Here is a 24,312-nt window from a genome sequence, read left to right as displayed (position 1 = left end):
AACATGAGGCAGTACTAATAAACGTACGCGTGAATCAGCCGGGCCATGTCTGTAAGGTAAGTTAATTCTCAAACGTCTCGTTACAAGCCGTTCTCCTGTAATAGCGCCGCCAAAGTCTCCGTGACGGTCATGGACATCTTCTGCCTTTTCGGCGGAGGAGCGCCATCTACGTCCATGGCGTGTTCGCCGGCCTGCCCTTTACGTTTTCGCGCGAGGTGTGCCAGATACTTCAAGCTGTGTCGAGGAGGCGGAGCATGAACAATGTCGACAGGCGGCGCGGCGAACCAGAGCACCTCGTTCGTCTCCGGGTCGCGATCAAAATGTCTCGCTAGAGAAAGAAAAGGCAAAAACTGTTATCATCCCCCGAACGGCTCAAGGTATCCTTTGGCTGCGCACCTGTCTCCGGCGGAAGCTCTTCAATCGCAGCATTGCTTCCCAGCACTGCCAGTCCCCCAGCAGCGGCAACGATCGAGCGGTCTTCCCGAGGAGGGTACGTCTGAACATATGGAGGCTGCGTCTGCTGTTGGTACGACAAGCTCGTGGAGGGCTGCATCGGCGTTGCGGACACGCCTCTGCTCGCAGCTGCCTTCTCGGCCTCTGCCTTCTGCACCGTCGCCCTCTTGGGCCGTGTCCTAGTCCTCGTCCCGGGCCCAGCACCTCCACTCTCCGGCTTCTCCGGCTCCACCTTCTCCCCCGGGGCTGCGTTTGCATTCGCGTCCAGCACACCTCCGGGCGCGACGATTTTCGCACCGCTCAAAAAGGGGCTAGGATGCCGGCGCGGAAAGACGGGACGTTCGAACGGGTAGATCTGCATGAACTCCTCCTTCTTGCGCACCTCCTCGGGGATGCACGAGTTCCAATTCTTGATTTTCACGAACGCGCGCTCTCGGTCGTGGTAGCGCGAGTCGCAAACGTACAGCGGCCAGCCCGGGTACCAGAACGGCGGACGAGGCCGGCCGCGGACGTGCCGCGCAGTGAACTGCACCGCGATTTTCTCGATGATGTCCTCGAGGGGATGGTCTGCGAAGTGGCCTGTGAGACGATGATCGTCAGCGGACTGTTGAGGCTTGAACCAGGGCGAGTGACGCTACCTGTCTTGAATACCTCATTCTCCCAGAACTGCCTGTCGGTGGGGTGCCATGTCTGTGATGCCAAGACATTGGTCTGCGCCCATTCATTTATGTGCAGTTGACTCACCTGCTCAGGTCTGTAGTACCAACACACAGACACGCCCGGCTGTCCCTTCCGCTGGCTGTGGGGACGTGTGCCATGAGTTCGCGCCTCCGTAAGCACGAGGCTATGAACGTACGTTTCCTCAGAGACGAAGCATTTGAATACATGCGCAATGATGGGCCTACTCGGGTCATCGGGATTGCTGAGGTGCAGCCAATCCGCGAGGCGAATGCTCCAGCCCTTGTAATGTACCTCCTCCACTATCCTTTTGTCCTTTTCAGAGACGCGGAAGGTGGTCACCCTCGTAGCGGCGTCACCTTCGACAGAATGAAGAGGCGTAGCTGTACCGGGTCCCGCTGGGAGCGAGGCAAAACTGGTGGTGGACGAATACGGCGGGGTCGGTGGGTTTGAGGAGGTGAGGGCTTGGTAGAACCTCTGTTGAGGGGATATAATCTGAAGGTGAGATACTGAACAGGGGGAGTTGACGATGCGAAACGCACTTGCAACGCTAGAGCATTGCCATAAGGTTCAGTACCGGGATCATACCAACGACGCGCCTTCAGAAACAGCTGGGACATCTCCTTGTCGAACGCCTGCGGTGTTTCATAGTAGTTCATTCGGGAACGACTCTGTCCCTTACGTCTGACGCCATGATCGACAATTGAACAGACATGAGAAGCTCACCTCGACAAGGCGGAGCGAGAGGGCGTGCTAAGAAGCAGATGGTCAGACACGGTACGCGCACGAGAACGTGCGGCGCTCTCTCACAGTGAACGATAAATCCGGGATGTCCGTCTCCTCTGGGATGCCTTCTAGACTGGCAGCAGGTCGGTTGCCGCTACAGAACAGTCCTGTATGAATAAACGGGGTCATGGCTGTCAGACTTGAAGCAAAAGTGACCTCTCATCCCTATACTTGGACAACGTCGTTACAATCTCCACCATGCGGTCCTGTCAGCTTGTCAGTGTGCGGTCCGACACTTCCCATCTATGAATCCGACACTCGGCGCTCGGGAACTTACGGATGTGAGGTCTTCTGTCCAGCCAACATCTGCGAAGCCCGCCCAGCGGGGTAGGCCCTTCTCCAGCTGACGGACAATCTCCTCGCTCTCTCCATCTCTCGCCGAATCCTGAGCGACGACTTCAGGCTCTGGCGTCCCACCAATATCTACATCCATGTCTTGTGAAGGCTCCCCTTCAGGCGTCCCTGCCTTAACTGTGACGGTCTCCTTCTCTTTCTTCACGTCGCTGTGTTGTGTTTGCGAGACTCGTGTTTGCAGAGGGGAGGGGGTAGAATTGAGCTGTATAGGGGGGGAAGGCTTCGCTGGCGCCTTAGACTGGGACTTCGACGAGGACGCTGCGGTGGTCTGGGACTTGATAGGGCCCGGGACGACTGCGGCACGTTCTTTCTGGTCTTTCGACGCGTTCCCTTTCTGTGTAGCGGAAGGCGGCTTGGCTGGAGACATAGGCGGTACGGGGAGTAGTGGACGCTGCCTCCACTCGCTCTCCAGGATACCCTTCACAGTAGCCGGGGTTTGAGAATCACGTTGATGGGAATACGGGGGTGCCTGATGAAACAGCCGAACCTCACCTTCAGCGTATTGGCATCCTTCGCTATCTGACTCCCATCCTCGTTGTAATGGAGCGCGTTAAGAAAAACGAGGTTGAGGTCGATAAACGCGTCGAGCGGATTTTTATACTTGTTCTGGGCAAGATTCGCCTTCACGCCATTGATGCAGCGGGGCTGAGGGATGACCTGTCACAGCGAGCGTTGAATGAGAGCAGCATTGGGTCCTGTCGCAGAGGATTGGAACCTCATAGTACTCAGGCCAAGACTCCCTATCCACGAGGTCCATGAACATGTCCGCGAGACGCCGTTTGGCACGGCGGCTGGACGCGCTCGTAATGGCCCTGATGACTTCTTCAATAGCCGTCTTCTGCGCAGCTGAGACTGGCATCGCTGCAGCCGAGAACAGGACAGAGAGCGGGAGAGGAGAGCGGGACGGTGGTGGGACGAAGCAGGCGACGGTGGCTGCAGCGAGTCCGCCTTCGAGCCAACTTCCCAAAACGGATGCCCTCGTCCCGGCCCGGTCCTCCGGAGACGGCGCTTTCGTTGCAGGTCGTCGCTTGGATCTGCGCCACGTGGCCGATGACCCCGCCAATATGGACCTACATTTTCCTGTCAAAATACTGTGCCTCCCGACCTCGCTCTGACGACCGCTTTCAGGCAGGACCGACCCGTAATCCAGCAGCTCAGGCGGTCTGGTGGTCCTTCTTCAAGGCATAATGATGCCCTATCTCCGACAGGCTCAATACACAATCTCCGAGGGCTAATACGAATCTCTTTGACGTATCCCGCCGTGCAGAAACACGCCCACATTGCAAGCGAGCTCCGGGTACACCGTCGTCGGTATCACCACCGCCACCCGCTTCCAAGATATCGGCTATGTCTGAGTGGGTCATAGATCTCGGTCCATCTGACTCAGATTTCGGCCGGTAAGTAATGCAATCTCAGCTCGTACTTGAAGAAATCCGACTGCCACACAAAGTCGCTTCCATCGTAATTTCAGCCGAAAGGGACATCTTTCGAGCGCATCCGATGGCCTGGCCTGCGCCGGGCTTCAACGCTCACTGCGCGCCCAAGGGACCTATCCCTGTTCGTGTCCCAGTTGACCTCCTACCGCCGGCATATTGACATTTAGCGTTCTTTCTACGCACAGCGCCATTCCGCGGACGTCCTTCTGGCTGTGCGATTGCCCTCCGAACAATCCGTAGGGTAACTGGGAAGGCAGATGTCGGCATGTAACAGACCGGGGACCTTTTGTGCCCGACACGTCATGCAGATTGTAAGCTCCCCTGCCAGATTGGCTACGCCCCACGAGACCTCACGAGCACACGGTGCGATTTCGATGCCCAGTGACATACCGCGATCGTTTGAGTTGTGCTGTCGATCGGTGACTTCTCGTGAGCTGAGACGACGCCCCGGCTCTGGAGGACGTCTCGTTTCCAGCATGACCTGGCTCGCTGGCGCTCAATGTCCCTTCTTCTTCTTTCATATGTCCCTATGAAGCCTCGCGGACGGGGACGCACTTCATGCGGTGGGACGGTGCGCCATATTCGCGTTGGCGGGCGGACCTGGTGCTTTTCTGCAGCGCTCTGCGCCTTGCGCGGTTGCCAGAGGAACAGCCTCTCGCAGTACGCGGGACGAGGTGTGCAGTCGTGCGGGTGAGAGGCTGAAACCTTGCTTGCATCTAGGTTCTGCCCGCAGCGAGCGCGGACGAATTCTTGTGCCGTATTACTTGTGAATGAAAGCAGCACTGCCAACGCGATGCGCGTCTGTCGAGACAAACTCGTGTCTGCCGAGATGCCGCGCTAGCCCCGCAAACGAACGCGGCCAAGTCCAACCTTGTTCGCCGTGGGCCTCCTCCCTCACCGAACTCGTCTGGCATTCAAACCGGCCATGGCGACGGCGCAGGGCGTGCGCGCTCTGTGGCCGGTGGTTCAAGTGTTCTCGAGCGATTCCTCGGGTGATTGATCGTCGGGAGCGAGGATGGCCGTGTTGCCACGATGCATCCAAGTCCATGCGTCGAGCCCTCTGTAGGCTCTTCTGCGCGGTCAATTGGTGCTGCAGATGCCCATATTCGGATAGAACGGCGACAGGTGCGCAGGACGGCGCCACGGGAGCGAATGCGAACTTGAAAGATGCCCATGATTGCGACCCTGGCGCCCCCTGGCCGTCCCGCACAGCGGTGACTCGGACTGTATATACTCGAATCCGCAGGCGGCTCTCGGGCACGAACATGCGTCGACGTCGTTCTCAATTCTCCTCCTCCAACTATAGGGCGCACTGTGAGTGCTTTCCGTTATCGGAGCGTCTGCCACCGTCCGGAGAACCGGAAGGCAGCTCGACGAACGGGCAGGCTGGACCCGGGGGAGGGGCACTTCACGGATGTGGATAGATTCCTGCGCGCTGGAAGGAGGATGTTCCATGTTCAGTCTAAGCTTGCGAACGCAATGTTGGGAAGCGGCACTGATTGTCCAGCAGTCCACTTTCGATCTCCGTGTCCCTGCAAAACCCCACATAGGTACAGGTCCTCGTTGCTGACAACGTGGGCGTGCTTCCTTGAATTCAAAAATCATCATCGTCCAGCTTCCTTGGATATATAACTGCATACGCCTCGTCCCGCCCGAACACCACGAGCTCCTTCCCGAAACTCAGTCTCACTTGGGTCTGTATCCGAGTCTGAACGTACTCACGCCCATCATGACGCCCTCTGCAGGCTACCTCTACACTGTGGCGACGACGCCGACGCCACAACACCACACCCATGCATCCCACACGCCGACCAACTTCCTCGCAGGATTTCCCTCTGATCATGCGGCCTACCACCCGCAAGGGCCGGCATACGCTGGAACCAGCGCTTGCGCCCGAATGAGCTACTCGTATGCTTCTTCCAGTGCCGCCCCATTACCCATCTACCCGGTGGCACCGCCAGACTATCGAGTGCTTCCCCATAAAACCCAGCAGGGCGCGACGACTTGGGCAACAGCATCGACGCCCACCATGGCGATCACAATCCCTCAGTGCAACCGACTTGCTCCCACCGCGACCAGCCCGACGTCGGAGGATCCCTCGCGCAACGATGGCGATGGGTCAGAACGAGGCGAAGATCGGACGCCGCCGTCTGGCGCGAGCCGCTCGAAGGAATCCAAGAAGAAGATACATCCGTGTTGGATGTGCCACAAGAGTTTCGACAGGTGAGTGCGCGCAGTGCCTCTCGGCTTCGTCCGCCATCTGCGCCAGCGGGGAGGCTCACGATGCACCGTCTGTGACAATCCAGGCCTAGTACCTTGAAGAAGGTGAGCAAGAGCGCGGGTTGTGGGATTCTCGCTACGCGGTGCTTACTGGCCTTGCAGCACCTTCTCGTACACACGGGAGAGAAAGGTACGTAATGCGCGCCCCCTGGCCTTGGCCCGGTGCCCCCTGCCATAACCTCACCGTCACTCACGCTGCTTCCCCTCCCAGCCTTTGCGTGCGAAAGCTGTGGGCGACGCTTCGGGGTCGCCTCGAATCTCAACCGACACGCGAAGACATGTCGTGTCGCACACGCCGCCACCGCAGGCCCGGGAACGCCCGCTGCGGATGATCCCTCCAGCGAGACCGCTTCGGGCACTTCCCAGTCCCAGGCGACGTCCACTGCTACGTCCCCCGTCTCCGCGCGGGGCTCGTCCGATGCGAGCGTAGGACCGCCTGGCCCATCCGACACAGCTATCTCCACCACCAACGCCACCCGCCGCCCAGCTCGGAAGCGCAGGACTAGCGAGGACGACGTGGCGTCGCCCGAGTCCGCCACAGGAAGCACACCAGAAGCCCGTCCGCGTACGAGGAAGCGGGCCCGCCGCGCCCCCTCTCCCTCCGATTGGGTCCCAGACAGCCTGCGGCTCTTCGACCTCACGCCCATGACGAAAAGCACGCCTGTCCCGCTCCCTCCCGTGCGTCCGTTCAACGACACATACAACCAGGAGGAGCGCGACTCATTTGATGAAAACGCATCGTTAACTCCCTACCACCCGCAGGGCTGGAAGGGCCGCCTCCCTGGCCCAGGCCTGCTTGGGAACAACGTCGCGAACCGGAGTGGCGGACAGATTCTGATCTTCTAACGCTGACACACATGCATATGTATGAAAAGGTAGCATTGGTTCCAGAAGCCGCGGTCTTGTTTCATCATGACATGGTCTTAGCATCTTGAGCATATATTGGTATTCTTGCTGGCCGATTCATAGCCAAGCATCGGTCGCTATCTGTATATCATATATTTCATGGGTAGTCAGGGTATTATCAGCATTGCATTAAGCAGTCGTATGTAGCATGACAGTCTCAACGTATTACTTCACTATTTTCTACTCACCGTAACATTGGCCATTGGCAATATGACGTGCATCCACCAGCATCGGTCTACAGTACGCACGAGTGCAAGCGTGAATGTAGCGAAGATAGCGTGATAATCGCACACAACGGCGATTTCATATCGAAGTTCGTTCACATCTGTCTCTCTGATATCTTTATCTCCGAACATACTTGTCGAACAGCTTCGATCCTGCTGCGCAAGCACGTCAGCATCACTCTCGTCTACCTCATATCACCGCGAGCAAACAAATCACTCACAATTTGCCAAGTTCTGCAACGAGTTCTTCGCACTCGGCCCAGCGACGTTCCCCACCAGATTCAGCGCACCCCCCAACGGCCCGCCTCCACCCGCAATTCTGCCGCCCGACTGCCCATGCCCATACGTCCCAGGCGGACGACCATACGGCACCGGGGGCGGTGGCGGCTGTTGCTGTCCATATCCTGACGACGCCTGCGGCGGGTGTGACAGAGGCGGGCCCGGCGGCCCCGCGTACGACTGGCCGCCATAGTTGCTATGATGCTGGTGCTGGTGCTGGGAATGGGAGGGCGGAGGCTCCGGCGGGCCCGGAGGGTACGAATCGCCTAGAATCGAGGAGCTGCCGTAATGCGCGTGCGGGGCTGTCAAACGCGCGCATTGCGCAGTCAGTATTCGAGAACATGCCGGCCTTTCGCGCACGAGAAGAGAGCCCAGCAGCGCGGCGCGGCTACACGTGCTGGACAACGAGTCAGACACGGTTCGGACTCAGAGAAAGCCCCTGGCCCAGATACGGACACGGGGCAATCGTGCAAGGTCGTGCAAGGGCACGTCTATTGCCACAGGGCACGAATGACGAGACGATGAGCTTCGCACACGCCCAGGCGTACGGATCCTTCGTCTTCCCGATAATCGCATATGTTATGGCCACGCTGCCGGCGAGACTCACGGGAGAAGAGACGCGGGAAGAAACATGATAGAAATCCGACTTACGTGGTGGATGATTCGGCGGAGGTCCTGCCGGCGGGGAATAGGGTGCTTCTCCTGGGAACGATGGTGCCTGCGAGACGGCGCTGTACGGAGATGAGGGATATGACGAGTGTGACGTCGGCCCTTCGTAATAATTGCCGCTTGGCGCAGGGGATACGTGGGCCTCGGGAAATGCGAATCCTCCGACCTGATCGCGGGGACTACCCGGTCCATGAGGTCGTGTGGGAGGAGGCGTTGGGCGAGTATGGTGAGAAACAGAAGGACGAGGCCTGACGTATGTAGAAGGTGCAGTCGAGGTGTGATGGGCACTCGAGGTGTACGAAGGTGAATAACCTGGTCCCTGAAAGGGCGGACTTTGTGAAGGAGACGAGTCTTGGAAGAACTGTCCGATCACTGGGATGGCTGCTGGACCCTGCGGGGAGTTCCATTCGGGAGGCGGCCAGGGAGCTTGTGACCACGGGCCAGGAGGACCACCAGAGGGAGGAGAAGGAGCAATAGGAGTAGGGAAAAGGTGGGGATTGAAGCTAGGCTCTGCTGGGGGACCTGCTGCAGTGTGCGAGTGCGAGGACGTATGGGAATGGTGAGAGTGATGAGAGTGCGCAGGAGAGACCGGCCGAGGTGATTGGTGAGGGGAGGGTGAGTGCGAGTGGGCACGAGGGAAGGAAGCGTACTGTACTTGTTCATGAGGCGAAGGCGGAATCGAGGAGGATATAGCCAGCCGGCTGAACTCGTCCGTCGGCACAAGATGTGGTGACGATTGCGGACTGGATGGATGGCTACTGGTCTGAGGATGGCGGGATGGCCGGGAAAGACTCTGCGGACGAGAGCCACTATTCACAGCAGGCGGTACAGGGCGGGTAGAGGCAGGAGCAGGCGGTGGTACCTGGCTCTGCACCGTCGGCCTACGCCCAAGAGGGACAGCCGGAGGGTCGTTGATGGGAGCGGACTGAGCTTGTGGCTCCTCCACTTCCAGGCTGTACGGCGGAGGCGGCGGTTCGTCGCTCACTTCCTTCGTCTGCACCTCCTTCTCCCAATCCTCCCAAGCTTGTCCCTTTTCTTCTTTGTTGTCCGATCCCGACCCAGAGCCGCTCGCCACCGCTTGAGCCGAGCTCGACTCTTCTTCGTAGCGCGGTCGGGAGGACCAGTAATCTTGCAATTCTTTCGAAGGGAACGTATCGAGGATCAAACGTTCGCCGCGAAGGCCTTCCGCAGCAAACCCGCATATGCGCATGTACCAATCCGGTGGCAAATCGAAGCCATCCTCGTCCAGGGCCATGAAGCGGTACTTGTCGTGGACAGGCACCTGTCTCTTGTGCGAGACGACCGGCATGAACGCGGTTCCCTCGTCGTACCTGAGTGCTACCCGTTAGAGTGCGTTGCACAATTGTGCAATGACCGTAACTCACTCGTCCCACATCGCGCCGTAGATAGTTCGGACGTTGTGGCGGCGGACATTGTATACTTGACGCCAGAGGTAGTGCCCGCCCTTGCGGGGCGCATCGTTCCACTTCCACTTGCCTTCGGAGAGGTTGTATCCCTACACACCACACATGAGTGAGCAACGCACGTCCTAGAAACATATCTCGCAGAAACGGAATATAGGACTTACTGAGCCGCCCGGGTGGACGACGGGGATATAGTCGATCCTCCTCATCGTCGTCCTGTTCGCCTCCCACCTATCGTTGTGCTCCTTGATGAACTCCACATCGCCCTTGATCTTCTCCTGCTCGAACCGATCCGCGCTCTCCTCGTCGTTGTACCGCCCGATCGTCCATGGCGAGATCGCGTCGAACTCCTCCATATACACCCGCACAAACTCCGGATTCGGGTCTGCGTCCGCGACAGACGTGCGCCAGTGCGCGGGCACGCCGGCCATAATGTACGCCCCGCCGGGCGTATTGTCACGGATGAAGCGCGTGACGGCGCGCACAGTCTCGGGGGAGTGGTGTGCGTCGGACATCCCAAAGCCCCACAGCGCGACGACAGGTCGCCCTTGCTCGCGGAGGTACGCGGGCGAGTCGAGCACGCCTTTGCGGCGGATTAGGTGCACCCAGTCTTGCTCGAGGACGCGTTGGATACGGTCGGGAGCTACTCCCGAGACGTCGTACCTAGTTTCGCATGAGCGACAATGAGATGGACATTCGAGGAAGCATGTAGGCTGCTGTCACTTGGAGAGGGATAGACATACATGATCGCGAATACCCGCCCCTCTTTCTCCGCCGCCTCCATGACTCTATCCCCAACCTCATCCCTCTGTCTCCTGATGCCCTCGTTCCCCTGCTCTACATCGCACTGGCCTAGGAACCTCTGCAGGAACGCCCCATCCACCCCATGCAGCGCCATCCAATTGAAGTGCCTCTGCACCGTCTTCGGGTGGCGCGAAGAGAAGAGGAACGCCTGCTCCCCGTTCGGATACCTCAGCCCCGGGGCAGGAAACAGCTCGGAGGGCGTGTACTCAGAGGTATCGGGCCAGAGATCGGTGTTGGGCCGCCCGCCGTCGGGGATGGGGTAGTCGAACCAGTGAAGCCAGCCGTGATGTCCAGGGCCGACCGGCTCGCCGTCTCCCGCGCAGGTGAACCAGCCCTGATAGCCGACGAGGAACTTGTCGTGGATGGTGGAAGGGTCGGCGCGCTTGAGGGTCCTGCCTTTGGTTAAGCTGGCCATGGAGTTGAAGCGAGATGGACGTGATGGGACGGACGAGAAGGGAAAAGAAGGATGGCGCAGCTCCTGAATATGGAGGAAACTCGGATTGATAACAGACGCCGCACGAGTCGCAGAGGCGGTGCCAAACTAATTGACAACGCTGGCAGATGGCTACAGGGATAGACAACGTCGAGCGTCGAGGTTGCGGATTGACGGACAGAAGCAGACTGTACGAGCCATGGCGCTTCGACTGGGAAGACCTACATACGTGTCCTCGCGAGTTCCAGTACCGCCTCGAGTCGCATTGTTGCCGGAGGCGCCGCAGATGGAGATGAACATGGCGATGCGCAGTGCACCCAGATGTGTTATTTCCGTGTCATGGCTGGCTCTGCTGCATTGCACTGGATCAAGCGTAGCAGCGCTGACGGTATGAGAGTGTGGTTCAAGAAAGAGACGCAGGCTACGGTGACTGGCAGTGGCAACGGGAACGTCCGCGTGCGAGCCGAACGGGCAGTCGCGTGTGCGTGACCTGCTGGACGCGTTGACGCGTATACACGCCCAAACAACGCCTCTCCTCCCCCGACCTCAACCACCCGCCTCGCGCCGTTCCACGCGCCATTCGCCCTCTCGCACACCCTTACGACGCGTCAATGAAGGTTAAGATCAAGAAATGGCATGCCATTGCGCAATGGCGCTGGGACACGGGCCACAACGACCCCGACGACGATGGCGAGGGAGACGTCTGCGGCATCTGTCGCGTACCGTTCGAGGGATGCTGTCCGACGTGCAAGATGCCCGGCGAGGACTGTCCGCTAAGTATGTGCTTTTCTCTTCTACCCACACACGTTGAACGCATAGCTGACCAAGCATCGCGGCCGTTCAGTATGGGGCGAATGCACACACGTCTTCCATATGCATTGCTTACTACAATGGATTGGCACCGCATCGTCCAAGCAGCAGTGTCCTATGGATCGAAGACCATGGGGTACGTCCCTTACCTTGCTTACTCTTGCAAATTTCAGCTGACAAGACTGGGCAGTAACGGCGGAGAGGAAGGTCGACGCGAACAATCCGCGGTAGCCCGAAGTTTTGACTATATTCGGACCCCACGCATGTTGTATCCATATTGGACTTGATTGGGATCGTGTACTATGTAGAGCCTCTAATCTTCCTCGCACGTCTCGTTGATGGAGACTTTGTATGTCTTCGTATTGACACGGTATGCATACACATCGCCCGTTCATTCACTGATCTCGGCTATAGATGGGTCTTCTACACTTTCAATCACTCTCGTAGGCTTCATCATGTTTTCTCGAATGAACCGACCGTCTTTAGAGTATACGTGAATCTGTTGGGCACAAAGAAGACGAAGATGGGACTTACTCGGCGCGTCATTCTCCCTTGACCTCCAGATCGCCTCCTCCATGTCTTTCGCCACTCCAGTCCTGACGTGCCGCGCAACCAACCTCTTTTCTGCTTTCTCCTCGTCAATCTCCACCCACCACCGCTCGTCCAGCAGCTCAGCCGCGGCTGACCAGGGCTCGATGTTGAGGAAGGTGTACAAGCCCTCTATGATCACGAGTCTATGGTGAGGGTATACGAATACGGAATTGAAGACGGGGTCTTTCTTGGCATGGTCGAATGAAGGTGCGTAAACCGTCTGTTCCCCGGCAGCAGCCTCCGGGTCGGGCGCAGACGCAGACGCATGGAGGGGTCGCCTGAGAGCGCGGACGAACGCGACGTACCCCTCCCCATCGAACGTCCAATGCGCGCCGCGTCGATCGTGCGCGAGCTGGGGATCAGGAAACGCGTCTAGTTGGGCGCGGGTCAGGTGCCAGCCGTCCAGCCCGACGCAGACGGCTACGGGCTCTGTCGGTGGGACACTTTGGACTGCTGCGGCGATCGCGCTCGCGGCGGATGCGTTCGGTGGGGGTGAAGGCAGCGTGTGGGCCGCTGCATTGACTCGGCAGGTGATGAGCTGTGCGAGCGTAGACTTGCCAGACGCGGGCACGCCGGCGATGCCAACGATGAGTCGGCCGTCTGGAGGCGTGCTTGATATGTGGTACTCCGTCATTGCGCCGCCTTACGATATACGTGCTACTTTACTCACTCTTTCAGACGGCTGAGTAGATACACGGATAACTCATTTGCGATGGGGTCCATGGTCGACGCGCGACAGTACGTTCAAGATGAGGATGGTTCGGGCCAGGATCGTTATCTGAGCCAGTCCATCGCGGGCACGTGCCCTGACGCGAGCAGAACGCGTCCCTGACGTCACCCTATACATAAGGCAGAGCGCGCCTCGTCCGCGACTCCGCGACTCGCGACGCAATCCACATCCTTGTCATGTCTACACTAGAGATCAAAGTGACTGCCCGCCTCTCCGTCGACATCAGCGACCAGCGACCTCCTATCATGCTCCAAAATTCTAATGCTAAAACCGGTCCTGTTCCAATTCCCCATGCACACAAGGTGCACCCCACCAACCCTGGGGGCGAGAACGCGACCCTCACCTTCATTGGTACCGCGACAACCCTAGTTGAATGGCGCGGCTTGCGTATCATGACCGATCCGAACTTCTTGCATGCTGGTGGTAAGCGATGCGCACCCTTCACCTTCGCCGAACGCTCATTGCCCGGACTACTCCAGATCACGTCCACCTGGGGCCCGGCGTGACTGCGAAGCGCCTCACCAACCCCTCCATGCCCATCAACCAGCTCCCGCCCATCCACCTCATCCTCCTCTCCCACTATCACGAGGACCACTTCGACAAGCTCGTCGAGGACAAGCTCCGCCGCGACCTCCCCATCATCTCCACCCCGCACGCCGCGCACCACCTGACAACCGCCCAGTACAAGGACGAACCATTTACGGCGGTCACCGCGCTCGACTTCTGGGAGGCCGCAGACGTCTCTGCTGGGGATGCGAAGCTCAGGGTGATCGGCATGCCGGGGAAGCACGTCCCCACCGGTCTTACCGAGACGGTCAACGAACTCGTCGGGGCCGTCCCGCCCATCAACGGCTGGATGCTCGAGCTGTACGGTGATAGCGGGAAGCCATACAGGATCTACATCAGCGGGGACACGCTTATGGTCGACGAGCTGAAGACGATCCCGGAGAAATTCCCTCATGTAGACCTAATGCTAGTACATTTAGGTAAGCGCGTGATTGTTAGCTGTCGGAACATGCCCTTCAATCCTGAGGGAATCCAAGGTGGCACGACCATCCCTGCTCCGAAAATTCCCCTCCTTATGGTGACAATGGACGCGGAACAAGGTATGCTGGTTGCTCACATATTACGCTCCGGTCCGCGGGTGCAACTCCTTAAATGCAGGCATTCAGCTCGTGCACCTCATCAACCCCGATGTCACCATTCCCATCCATTACGACGATTATGATGTCTTCAAGAGCCCGCTGACAGTGCGTTGCCCGTCTTATGCTGTTTCCACGGACGTTCATCGCATCGCTAGGATTTTCAAGAACTTGTTACGAAGGTTGGACTGGACCAGAGGGTGATATATCTTAACCGAGGGGACCAGTACTCGTTCAAAGTGTAGACTGTATGCTGCTTTCGGAGTCAAAGGTGCTCGTGGTAATCAGCGTACCCTCCGGGCAACGGGCGTATCCTCTTTAAAGCTCATATTATCCTATCAGGGACTAACGCATACTATGACATGTTTCTATCAATATGTGCAAAGGGACTGTTTGCAAGCTATCGCTCAACACTTCCATGTCTCGAGCCGGTCTAAGGTGAGGCAAGGGCAGCGCACTGACGTTTACGCGTTTGGCTAGTGTCAGCGCTACGGGAGCACTGAATCATGCGGAGAGGAGTCTCATCATCTCCCAATGTCCTTATGTCAGTCACATGTATGCATTTGGGTCGCTGACGAGGACGAGCGTTCCTTTCCCTCTCGTCAAGACGGAAGGTCCGCATCTCAGTATTAGCAATGTTCGTTGTTCGGCGTCATCGGAAACTGACGTCAGACAGATCCTTCATTCCAGCGGTGCATATCTGCTCCATACGTCTCGGTCAGCCCATCCATTGTACTCAGGACCCACGTCAGACTCGGCGCACGTGTCGACATCTGAAGCCTTCAATGCCTTCAAGGCAGCTCCTGACGGCGCATATGTCTGCTAGCGGCTTCGGTGCTCTTGACAGGTTGTCTTGGAACTCACTCATCAAGCGATACTCTAGGCTCTAGCGCGAAGTCTGACGCAGCTTCCCTATGTTTGCAGTGTAGCCTTCGTCCTACGAGCCGGCCTTCTCATTGGTTCAGGTGTCGTGGCCCTCGTCATTCTCCCTATCACCTGTCCGTGCATGTGCACAGTTCAACGCTGCGAGCGCGCTCTCAGCCTGCCTGACGTCTTAAGATCAATCCCGCTACCGAGTTTACCAGTCATTGCGAGCACTGTATGAGAAGCCTGCATGGGGAGACATCCCCTTGTTCGCTTCTCAATCTTTGTGCGCAATACACCTCGTTCAGTGTCAGGTATGTCGACAAAATGGTTCGATATCGGTCTCATGCCTTGCCGCCAGAATCCACGTATAAGAGAGCTGAAGATTCCCTCATCCTCTACCAACACAACGCAGCATCAAGATGCGATTCCTCACCGGCACCTTCACCACCCTTGCTCTCCTCGCCTCGGCGTTCTCGCCAGCCAACGCCGCTCCGTCTCAAGGGGCTCACGGTGTCACCGTTAGACCCGCGGACGGCGAGACAGTCGTGGCTGGCGCGCCCTTCCCATTCGAGTATGCTCCCGCAAACGCGTGCCACGACGGATACACCCCTATCGGCGTGTACATCGGTCGCGAGGCCCCTTCGTTCGAGAAGGATGTCCAGGACAACGGCCACCTCCGTCCGGGCAGCTTCATCTTCCAGTTTGGCGACTGGTTGATCCCTAACTTCGGTGAGTAGTACCTCCGTGAACCCTGGCCCCCCTCGTGCAGGCTAAACATCCATTTGCAGGACTCCCGCCGTCGCAGCCCCCCCCGCCCCCGCCGGCCATCTTCCTGCCCGAGTTCCCGAACGTGGCGAACAACACGAAGCTCTACCTTACCGTTGTTGAGACCTCCATCGACTGCCCGGTATGTATATGCGTACTACTACCGGGCTTCCTCAGTGCTGACTGACATGTCTTAGCCTGGACCGCCTGCTGTCTCGCCCAAGTACGGTTTGGAGACCACCAGCGTAGTGTACGTCACCTTGGTGTGATCTAGTGATCGGTCTGAGGCGTCGGTGTGAATGAGGCATAGGGCGGGGGCTGGCAACGCATGTGCACGTAATGCGGAATGAAGGCATCCGTCTTGACCAGAGTGTATTCTGCAGGCTGACAGCTTCATCTTGTAATGCGTGGGCCCGGATCGTAAGTCTCACAAGAATCTCGGTGGTCATATCGCCACACGGCGTCAAAAAAGGCAGTAACCTGAAAATTTGCGGGAAGATAGGGACGGTTCGGAATCAAAGCTCGTGATGAGGCTATCGAACAAATAAATCGAGCGTCCGTTGCTCTAGTAGCACTGATAAGTGGTACCGGATCCGTGGCAACAATACACGAACCTTCTCCTTATGGTCCCAGAGTCTTGCCTTACCAACCAACATCCGCTGTAATGTCTCGAGACGATCTACACCGTCTCAGTCCATGACATACTTACCAAATATGGATTGACACTTAACGGGCGCCAAAACTTCTGCAGATGGAGCACGCGACGCTTCTCACCACCTGCTTGTTGTTGCTCATTTCTAGCTGGATGTCTCTTAGGTCTTGAAAGACGAGCGTTATGGACGCGCCAGGACCGAACGCCCGCCTCTAGAAGCCACAGTGGTTTAGCTATCCTTTCTAAGCCACTGACCTCCTTGCAGGACATGGAGACACGCGGTAAGTGTACTTGACAGTACATCGTCTCAATGGCTGCCACTGAAACGGCCTCGACTCAATTGATTTTTTTCTATCCCTGGGGATTTGATAGAGTCGGAGCCGCGGAAGCTTACAAGCCTGGTCCATGTCAACGTTGACTCAGCGCCCTCGATCTCATCATCGACCCCTCCCGATACACTTTAGCCCTCGCAGGCGGAACCTGGGTTATCTGGAATGTAAGTGTCAGATGATGGATGCTTACCATTCATTCACGGAACATCGGTTGAACAGGAGACCGAAGGCCCCCAATTTGCCGAGTCTGCTACGCAAGCCCGCATACGTAAAGATATTGGTATCTCAATGCGGTGGGCATCTGAGAGTGTTTCGTCTTCACAGTATGAGAATCTTCCACACCGAATTCGCTTCCAGATGTAGCCCAGAGTATCACCGTCCTCGGCGGAACTGACAACATACATGTATGACGAGGAAGTCTCGTAACAGGCCCGGGCATCCGACTATAACCGTTAGATAGATGATGGTATGAAGGTCGAGAGCAATCTGCGACGGTCATGGTCACCGTCCGTGTCCTCAATATTACACTGTGTCAAGGGGCCACGCCACAACTCAGAGCGTATCTCCACTCAAAAATCAGGCGTCAACAACATTGAATAACGGGGGAAAGGTGAATACTCCCCCAGTCTACCTCAGTTACCCTAATCAGCCCATGTGCTGACCTATCGTATTCACGCAGTCGAGGTGTCATGCTTAGACACTGTGTTATGCGTTGGGGATCAATTCTTCAGCGACAATCTGTGCCTTGGATCCACTCGCCCAGCCGTCCAATCTCCCCTAATTCAAATGCATTGGTACCTGGTTCACCGGGAGCGCCAGGCGATGTTACGGCCATACGAGAACACACGCATGTTGCGAGAATATTCTCCTTCGATCTCCCACAGGGGTGAGCCTTTTTTCTAACGTCGTTTTGCCGCTGTACGCGTCATGCAGAATGTCTGCACCGTATGCAAAGTAGCCGCTCAATGGACGCTAGGTTAGGGCGCATAGCATGTCGACTATATAATGGGGGCTGGACATTGTCCGGTATCCATCGACGTCTCAGTATGCGATTCCTACCCTCTCCCACCGCTCTTGCCGTCTTCGCACTCTCAGTTGGAGCTACCGCAGCCTCTCTGAAGCCGCGCCAGATTGTAGACACCGCGCATGGCGTTACAGTGCAGCCTTCGGACGGCAGTGTCATTGTCCCAGGCACAGCCTTCCCTTTCGACTACGAAAACAGGAACTACTGCGAGTCGGGCTATAGTCCCATCTCCGTTTACATGAGCGCCACGGCACCGACCTCTGCCAATGTGACAAACGATGGAACTCTTGCGGATGGTAGCTTTGTGTTCCACTTCGGAGACTTCTTAATCGCCAATTTCGGTCAGTATTTGCTTCGACTCAAAGTGTTATGTGAATATATCTGTGCTGAAATCCTGATTCATAGGCCTTCCGCCAATGGAGACTCCTCCCCCGTCAACTTTGACCCCGCCTACACTTAGTGGCATTGTAGATGGCATGACGCTCTTCTTCTCAGTCGTTGAGACCTACAGAGACTGCCCGGTACGTTGAACGCTTTGGGTCGGCACGGACAAAAATCATTGACGAGAATGTCGCGTAGGGTAACATTCCTCTGGAATTTGGTCTTGAGACAACTACAGTCATCTACAATTAAATGTAGCCCAGGCAGTCTTATGTGCCCTTAGTTGATTGCAGTTTGCCTAATAGATTAAGCAATCCTTTGTACCAGCGCTAATACGATGTTGTTTAGCGAACTACATGAGATTGTACTATACATAATTACATTCGCGTAATCGGAGAAGAAAGGGGTTCATAGACGAGGGGAAGAAGATCTTAGGTTACTGATGAACTCAACGTCGTGCTCGTCCCGTTTCCATCACAATCGTCGAAAGACCTGTATTCTGACTATTGAACCGCAAATGTCAGGCCTGGGGTCCGACTGAGGGGCGACGTTCTGGCCAACGCCTGGTGATGGTCGGATCATGCCGGATATTGCAGGAAGCGACGCTAGGTTCGGCTAGAGTAGTTACCCGACACTCCGCTTCCAATCTCAGCTTTTCAGGTTCTTGTCGATGACTTGCCTCCTGTCCTTGAGGATTTCACTGTACCACTGTACGTTCTGAGCCACCCAAGCGTCCGAATCCCACGCTGAAGGCGAACAGGAAACAATCGTCTCTCTGGAAATGGCAATTTTGCATGTAGGCAAGTGATTTGGCGAACTGTTCTTCGAAAGTCTAGTAGGACCTAGATTTCGTTTGATGTTGACAACTTGTCTACAGCTTTAGCGAAGCTGGACCTTTCACTTTTGAAAGAGTCCAAAGACGACGCATTCGAGCATATTCACCGAATGATAGATGCCATCCCCATCCCGAAGTACGATGTCCGTGTCGGCTCTCCGTTGATCCCTCAGTCGACCAGAGGCTACGACATTAGTACGTAGCACGAACCCTTAAATGCCGACTTATTCGCACTTGCATTCTCACCTCTCTTGTCCACAAGTACTGTCAATGAAGTTCGAAACGCTACAAGACTTCAAGTAAGCTCTCATGTCATTCAAACCACAGCGGGGGCCGGCCCTGGGCATCCTCTCACAGTGGTTGTAGCTGATCTGACTCGCAGAGCATATCTCGCACATCCAAAGCACTTGGAGTATGTGACAATCATGGGGAGATATTGCCCCGCTGACGTCTTCACACAGGTTGCTCAAGGTCTATGGGCCGCCGTTGCTGCGAGGTGGGTGTTCAATCCTTCATATGGACCGTGTCCGCTAAAGATCGAGGCAGAGATGATCTCGTTCCAAGTGGATGGTACTGCGCCAAAGGCCAAGTTATGAACGTCTACTCGTTCGTTAGGCATCTGTATTGTTCCGTTTGCTGTCCACGGGGCATCTAGTACTACCACTAACCAAGTAGACATAAACAAACGCCAGGGGAAAACATTTCCACAGGTCGGCTGAGAGAACCATCCTGTTTATGCCGAAGGCGAGTCGCGCTTCCCCAGAACGTAAGCAATCGTCTGGTAAGCAGCCCAAGGCACGAATTCTGAACAACCCAGTTAGCAATAGCGTGCTAACTGCGTCCGAAGAGCACTCACGAGGAGTCTGATGTCCACTGTAGTAGAACTCGACGTCTTTCATGGGGCCAAGATATCAGCAAGAGGAAGGACAAGAACGGCGTGCTGACTCACATGTCAAGTTTCGCTCGGTGTGGTAGTTACCGTACACCCCCATGTTGTCGACAATGAACGACTCCGGCTCGATAGGCGTTTGGAAACCCTGCTTGCCATTCCACGTCATGTTCCTGCAGGAAGCCAGTCAGAAGGATTACCGCAGGCTGTATACCTAGCATGGACTGACTGGATTGCGATCCTTGCGCCTTCGGCAATGAGAATCATGTCCTAGGACGGTTTGGACAGATGAGCATACATTCCAAGGACGCAAACGAAGGTATGTATACTCACCGCTAGACCATGCACGATTGCAGCCCTTTCGCTCTTCTCAATAACATTGGGTAGGACATTGTTTGCCGCTGGTGGTACACTTGTATCCCCAAAGCCGACATAAACATTCTCCTCAGAACAGATCTCCCAATCAATGTGGGGGGCGTGGATGGCGTCTTGCACCTAAGACGGAGTCAGAGCAGCACTCAGCCAATGCGAACATAGCCATACATCAGTCCTGATGCATTGTCGAGATGGTGTCAGTCCGTATCCAAACTTTATGTAGCTTTGTAAGTACTTGCCTATTGAAGTATATGAACTTTTGGGTCGACTGAGGGAAGCCGAGAACACTCCCTGGGAGGAAATAGTCAAGCTAATATTCCACGATGTAATACGAGGATCTTACAGGGACTCGGGAATGTGTCCGTAACTCGATAGATGTCGAACACAGGGTTGATCCTGCGTAACGAGTTGAGCATTCGCAATGAATCACATTCTGGCAGACCACTCACTCTGTGACCAGTTCTTGTATCAGCCCGTTGATCTCACAGTCGTCACCGAAGTCTACGGTGCCGTCCGGATCAAGGAACGCTCCACGAGGCAGTGGCAAGAGCCCAGTGGGAGGGTACGTGACATGGTCGAGGTAGTCGGTGAAGCCACAAGCATCGGAAATGTTTTGAAGTTGTGCGCGGACGGTGGAATTGAAAGGGAACACGTTCTCGTTTGCCTGCACAAAAAGTCCGTGAGCAGTAAGTCCAATCGACGGCCGACCGAATTACCTGGACAAAGCGAAGAGCCGGTATCTCAGACTGAACAAGGAACCAACTGATGGTCGGGTCAGAAATCCAGATGCCCTTAAGGTGAAGGTGAGGGTTGGGGTGCTCGTAGAGGTAGTTTGCGATGTATGGAACGTCTGCACTCCCCCGTTCAAACCAGTTATCAGGATGATGCCAAATCAATACTCACAATATCCTGCATACTGGGAACGCACTGTCAGCATGCATGTGAACGGTACTGAAGACCATGGGGACTCACGCTCTCTCCGCTGACCCAGAAGTTGCTGCCCTTCAGTTCGGAAAAGACCTCCAAGAATTGTTCCATGAAACCTGCGACTTGGGCAGCGAGCTCATCATCATTGCTGATGTCGGGTACGCCTTGAGAAAACCCGGTCTTCGTAACAATGAGCTCAGTCACCGGGAGAGAGCAATTTAACCTACCCCGACGGGCTGCTCAACCCAAAGTACATTGCTCAAATTCGTCCAGCTCCAAGGATTCCTGCACGAACACACGTCACCATAGGGTTCTCAATTCACGAAGTCAGATACAACTTACGGCGTAGGTTCCGATTGGCCCCAAGACCAAGCTAGTCCTCGTGATCAGATGGATTCTAAACTGGTAGGTCTCAGCGCTTACATATAGGGCCGTTCTCCTGCAAGAAGCCCTCCAAGGAAGAGCATCCAGGACCACCTATAACGCTTGCCATCAAGAAGACATTATCAAGCGAATGGGACAATGAGACGCACCGTTAGTCCAGAACAATAAGTCGTTCACGTTCGAGGCATTGTTCGTCGGCCAGAACCTTCAGTACGCCGACTTCTGAGTGATCTACCAGTGCTTCTGGACGGAGAACACTCACCAGAAGAACAATTTCCGCGTCTCGTTGGCATGGCCGGAAATTGGCAACAAGCCTGACCAGGAGGGGCCAGCGTCAAAGTTCACTGGAAACCGGATCAATCGTGGAGCGAAGTAATATTTCCATATATACCTACCCTCGGGAATCTTGGTACCATCGACGTAGAACTCCTTCGCTTTTGGGTTTTTAAAAGTTATTAGAGCATCCCTTTTGGCGAGAGATTCAGCTTGGGTATGGGCTGGAGCCATGAGCGTCTGGAATCTCTCCATCTGCTTTCGCCGGAGGTCCATCGCTTGGCTCATACCCTTCAGTGCGCTTTTGGCGAAGACGCTCGTGCCAGCAGCACAGAAGAGCAGTATGCCGAGTAACAGGTGAAGGCGAGAGGACACCATGGTGGACAAAGCACAACGGCAAGCCGGGGTGCTACGGATTGCTTCAACAGACGACCCGCTTTATACGGTACAGCCCTTGCAGAGCGTTCCGACGTCGCTTATAGATAGATCTCGACGCGAAGAAGACCTTCGGCGATTGAAGTGTGTACTTGACACGCTCCATGGTTCGGGCAGCCGACCGCTGATATGGCGCTCGAGTACCGGGTGGAAGGCGGCGTTGTTACTTGCTTTGATAATGATGAATTGATGGAAATCTTGGCTTCGACAGAGCCCTATTCGCTGTTGTCGACCGGGTGCGAATCAATACCGCGCCGAATTGCGTAAAGCCTTGTCACATACGGGTCTGCTGGACACATCTCGTCCGAAAACTCAAGTCAGTATCATCGCTGGGAAGTACATAGCCCGAGATCGATATGCCATGGGCGGCCCCTGTTACTCACGCCGCAGCGAGCTAGACAGATTTGATGCATCCGGCGTGACCGGAGGAAGTACATGGATGTAAGATTGCTGCTCTATCACCTGAATTAGTAACGAGAGGGGTAAGCACTCACTGGACTTAGTATTTAAGTACATAGTACCATGTGAACGCTCATGTCCAGCAGAAGATGGAGAGCGCGGTGGCGAGGATTGGGTGTACACAGGTTTACACGCATCATCACGGCCTCTGTATCCTAATTCAGATCGGCACAGTACACAAGGAAGAATGCAGTGAATGTTGAGAATGATCTAGTGTTACAATTGTAGTACGGACAAACCGGGGGGACCAACGAGTGCGATGCGCAGATACGAAAGCGATGAAGCAAGCTCAAACACGATTTCTCTTGCGCTGTTGCCCTTGTGAGGAATCTGACACGGAAGGCCTACAGACCATCGGTCATCAGCCAAACCATAGGAAGCAGTTGCACGCACTTACTTGCGCCCCTTGCCTTTGCTGTCTGTAGGTTCGTCGACGTCCATACTGTCCTTGTCCTCCTCCGCCTCCTTCCGTTGCGCCTTCTCGCGTTCCCGTTGCTCCGCCTCCTCGCGTGCGCGTTGATTGGCGAGCTCCGCCCGACCAGCAGCCGTAAGACCCGTACGGCCGGTGTACACAGGCGGCTTGTTCGCATTTCGCTGCTCCTTCTGCTTGTCAACCACCTCTTTGAGCGTTGCTTGGTATTGCTTCTCGTATGCCTCCTTGTACTTCTTCGACGTTGCGGTGCGGTTGGATATCTCGGACAGCTTGTCATCGAGGGTAGCGAGGATAGCGGACGTTGTTGATGCCCTGGTGAGAGCTCAATCAGTCACTGGGCTCGAAGTAAAAGCCCGCAACCCACCAATTTTGCAATGAGACAAGCAACTGCTCTAACTTTCCCGGCTCCAAGTCTCGACCCATTGTGTACTCGATTTCAAATTGCTGCTCGCGCTGATCCAGCTTCCCTTTAACGATGTCGAGATAGATTGCGTCAATGATCAAATCCTCTAGGTCACGGATAGTAGGCATCTCGAGGTCGCGCAGTAGTTGGTCATAGGGAAGGATCTGATCAAATAAACGACGAACGATTGTGAAACGAGATTTTGGGAATAAATCGCATAGAACATACCCGACGGTCCTGTGCAAGTGAGACGAGCGTGAGTTGCTTGAGTTTTGTAATCTGCGCCTCGTTCAGAGGTGGAAGAGCATCCTTGTACTCTGAAAAAGGATGCATCGCTGGGTAAATAAAGGGTTATTTTGAACCAGATGATGTACTCAACGAAGGTAATCCGGGTATGTTTTGTAAGAGAAGAGCTGGAGTAACGAGTAGAAACGGTTGTGTTGCTCGTGACCCGACAACTACCACGCTCCACACGTGAACTTCTCCTGTCAGAGACGTCGAACTGTACATCACATACCTCCTGAATGTTGGGCTGCTCAAGTAGCTCAGCGAAGACGAACACACCAGGGGCAGTAGTGGCGTCCTGTATGAGCTTGGCTGCGGCGGCACCTTTTGCCCCTTTGGACATGAGCAGGAAGGGCTCCAGCTTGGCGATGTTTTGCGTTCCAACCTCCATTTCAAACAGCCAACAGTGGAAGACGAGGGATTGTGAAGGGTCTCGTTACAAGTAGGAGATGGATGCGGAGATCCTGGTACGGTTAAGCGCCGACGCGTACGCGCCACGCTCGCCGGCCACTGTTTGGCTTTATTAGGATCCAAGGCTCTTGCCAAGCACCGATAAACTCCTCCGAGAACTCCAGGTTCATTCCCTCATATTGA

The 24,312-nt window shown here is 55.8% G+C and overlaps 12 protein-coding genes across 12 annotated transcripts; 6 read left to right on the top strand and 6 right to left on the bottom strand.

Annotated features, from left to right (window-relative positions):
• Positions 1 to 42: 42 nt before the first annotated feature.
• On the bottom strand, positions 43 to 3,171 carry DICSQDRAFT_90751 (uncharacterized protein). Its single transcript, XM_007368794.1, has 12 exons — positions 2,987 to 3,171; positions 2,764 to 2,928; positions 2,195 to 2,689; positions 2,074 to 2,123; positions 1,942 to 2,011; positions 1,858 to 1,884; positions 1,674 to 1,802; positions 1,310 to 1,608; positions 1,198 to 1,252; positions 1,092 to 1,143; positions 397 to 1,032; positions 43 to 328 (listed from the first exon to the last, which is right to left on the bottom strand). Exons 1-12 carry the CDS (start codon positions 3,128 to 3,130, stop codon positions 81 to 83), a joined length of 2,370 nt encoding a protein of 789 aa, XP_007368856.1. The 5' UTR covers positions 3,131 to 3,171; the 3' UTR covers positions 43 to 80.
• Positions 3,172 to 5,436: 2,265 nt separating this feature from the next.
• Positions 5,437 to 6,833, top strand: DICSQDRAFT_128904 (uncharacterized protein; the record flags this gene model as incomplete). The annotated part of the gene is made up of 4 exons (XM_007368793.1): positions 5,437 to 5,930; positions 6,014 to 6,032; positions 6,090 to 6,117; positions 6,199 to 6,833. 4 exons carry the CDS (start codon positions 5,437 to 5,439, stop codon positions 6,831 to 6,833), a joined length of 1,176 nt encoding a protein of 391 aa, XP_007368855.1.
• Positions 6,834 to 7,235: 402 nt separating this feature from the next.
• On the bottom strand, positions 7,236 to 10,708 carry DICSQDRAFT_173004 (uncharacterized protein; the record flags this gene model as incomplete). Its single annotated transcript, XM_007368792.1, has 6 exons — positions 7,236 to 7,273; positions 7,339 to 7,698; positions 8,048 to 9,396; positions 9,451 to 9,581; positions 9,654 to 10,152; positions 10,233 to 10,708. 6 exons carry the CDS (start codon positions 10,706 to 10,708, stop codon positions 7,236 to 7,238), a joined length of 2,853 nt encoding a protein of 950 aa, XP_007368854.1.
• Positions 10,709 to 11,337: 629 nt separating this feature from the next.
• On the top strand, positions 11,338 to 11,767 carry DICSQDRAFT_149127 (anaphase-promoting complex subunit Apc11; the record flags this gene model as incomplete). The annotated part of the gene is made up of 3 exons (XM_007368791.1): positions 11,338 to 11,503; positions 11,571 to 11,672; positions 11,727 to 11,767. The coding sequence occupies 3 exons, from the start codon at positions 11,338 to 11,340 to the stop codon at positions 11,765 to 11,767; spliced, it is 309 nt and encodes a 102-aa protein (XP_007368853.1).
• Positions 11,768 to 11,927: 160 nt separating this feature from the next.
• On the bottom strand, positions 11,928 to 12,850 carry DICSQDRAFT_67080 (P-loop containing nucleoside triphosphate hydrolase protein; the record flags this gene model as incomplete). The annotated part of the gene is made up of 3 exons (XM_007368790.1): positions 11,928 to 12,016; positions 12,071 to 12,738; positions 12,798 to 12,850. The coding sequence occupies 3 exons, from the start codon at positions 12,848 to 12,850 to the stop codon at positions 11,928 to 11,930; spliced, it is 810 nt and encodes a 269-aa protein (XP_007368852.1).
• A 183-nt stretch (positions 12,851 to 13,033) lies between these two features.
• On the top strand, positions 13,034 to 14,244 carry DICSQDRAFT_67001 (Metallo-hydrolase/oxidoreductase; the record flags this gene model as incomplete). Its single annotated transcript, XM_007368789.1, has 5 exons — positions 13,034 to 13,280; positions 13,337 to 13,843; positions 13,901 to 13,963; positions 14,022 to 14,107; positions 14,158 to 14,244. 5 exons carry the CDS (start codon positions 13,034 to 13,036, stop codon positions 14,242 to 14,244), a joined length of 990 nt encoding a protein of 329 aa, XP_007368851.1.
• Positions 14,245 to 15,285: 1,041 nt separating this feature from the next.
• Positions 15,286 to 15,900, top strand: DICSQDRAFT_173001 (uncharacterized protein; the record flags this gene model as incomplete). Its single annotated transcript, XM_007368788.1, has 3 exons — positions 15,286 to 15,595; positions 15,655 to 15,773; positions 15,829 to 15,900. 3 exons carry the CDS (start codon positions 15,286 to 15,288, stop codon positions 15,898 to 15,900), a joined length of 501 nt encoding a protein of 166 aa, XP_007368850.1.
• A 552-nt stretch (positions 15,901 to 16,452) lies between these two features.
• DICSQDRAFT_139411 (uncharacterized protein) lies at positions 16,453 to 17,084 on the bottom strand. Its single transcript, XM_007368787.1, has 3 exons — positions 16,835 to 17,084; positions 16,656 to 16,779; positions 16,453 to 16,564 (listed from the first exon to the last, which is right to left on the bottom strand). Exons 1-2 carry the CDS (start codon positions 17,017 to 17,019, stop codon positions 16,692 to 16,694), a joined length of 273 nt encoding a protein of 90 aa, XP_007368849.1. The 5' UTR covers positions 17,020 to 17,084; the 3' UTR covers positions 16,453 to 16,564; positions 16,656 to 16,691.
• A 364-nt stretch (positions 17,085 to 17,448) lies between these two features.
• On the top strand, positions 17,449 to 18,272 carry DICSQDRAFT_110246 (uncharacterized protein; the record flags this gene model as incomplete). Its single annotated transcript, XM_007368786.1, has 4 exons — positions 17,449 to 17,501; positions 17,592 to 17,980; positions 18,045 to 18,160; positions 18,219 to 18,272. The coding sequence occupies exons 2-4, from the start codon at positions 17,662 to 17,664 to the stop codon at positions 18,270 to 18,272; spliced, it is 489 nt and encodes a 162-aa protein (XP_007368848.1). The 5' UTR covers positions 17,449 to 17,501; positions 17,592 to 17,661.
• Positions 18,273 to 18,741: 469 nt separating this feature from the next.
• On the top strand, positions 18,742 to 19,451 carry DICSQDRAFT_182577 (uncharacterized protein; the record flags this gene model as incomplete). The annotated part of the gene is made up of 5 exons (XM_007368785.1): positions 18,742 to 19,050; positions 19,118 to 19,154; positions 19,238 to 19,267; positions 19,317 to 19,351; positions 19,402 to 19,451. Exons 1-5 carry the CDS (start codon positions 18,966 to 18,968, stop codon positions 19,449 to 19,451), a joined length of 237 nt encoding a protein of 78 aa, XP_007368847.1. The 5' UTR covers positions 18,742 to 18,965.
• Positions 19,452 to 19,588: 137 nt separating this feature from the next.
• On the bottom strand, positions 19,589 to 22,093 carry DICSQDRAFT_110240 (alpha/beta-hydrolase; the record flags this gene model as incomplete). Its single annotated transcript, XM_007368784.1, has 18 exons — positions 21,826 to 22,093; positions 21,693 to 21,774; positions 21,580 to 21,635; positions 21,470 to 21,523; positions 21,389 to 21,419; positions 21,274 to 21,331; positions 21,092 to 21,226; positions 21,023 to 21,035; positions 20,836 to 20,969; positions 20,569 to 20,783; positions 20,463 to 20,515; positions 20,359 to 20,410; positions 20,288 to 20,294; positions 20,078 to 20,239; positions 19,974 to 20,014; positions 19,805 to 19,917; positions 19,712 to 19,747; positions 19,589 to 19,659 (listed from the first exon to the last, which is right to left on the bottom strand). The coding sequence occupies exons 1-18, from the start codon at positions 22,079 to 22,081 to the stop codon at positions 19,589 to 19,591; spliced, it is 1,569 nt and encodes a 522-aa protein (XP_007368846.1). The 5' UTR covers positions 22,082 to 22,093.
• A 793-nt stretch (positions 22,094 to 22,886) lies between these two features.
• Positions 22,887 to 24,109, bottom strand: DICSQDRAFT_172997 (uncharacterized protein; the record flags this gene model as incomplete). Its single annotated transcript, XM_007368783.1, has 6 exons — positions 22,887 to 22,941; positions 22,995 to 23,342; positions 23,395 to 23,597; positions 23,662 to 23,750; positions 23,813 to 23,891; positions 23,951 to 24,109. 6 exons carry the CDS (start codon positions 24,107 to 24,109, stop codon positions 22,887 to 22,889), a joined length of 933 nt encoding a protein of 310 aa, XP_007368845.1.
• Positions 24,110 to 24,312: the final 203 nt, after the last annotated feature.

This window comes from Dichomitus squalens, assembly GCF_000275845.1.
Source record: "Dichomitus squalens LYAD-421 SS1 unplaced genomic scaffold DICSQscaffold_39, whole genome shotgun sequence".
NCBI lineage: Eukaryota > Fungi > Basidiomycota > Agaricomycetes > Polyporales > Polyporaceae > Dichomitus > Dichomitus squalens.
Note: the sequence above shows the minus strand (reverse complement) of the source record. Positions and strands in the feature narration are given on the sequence as shown.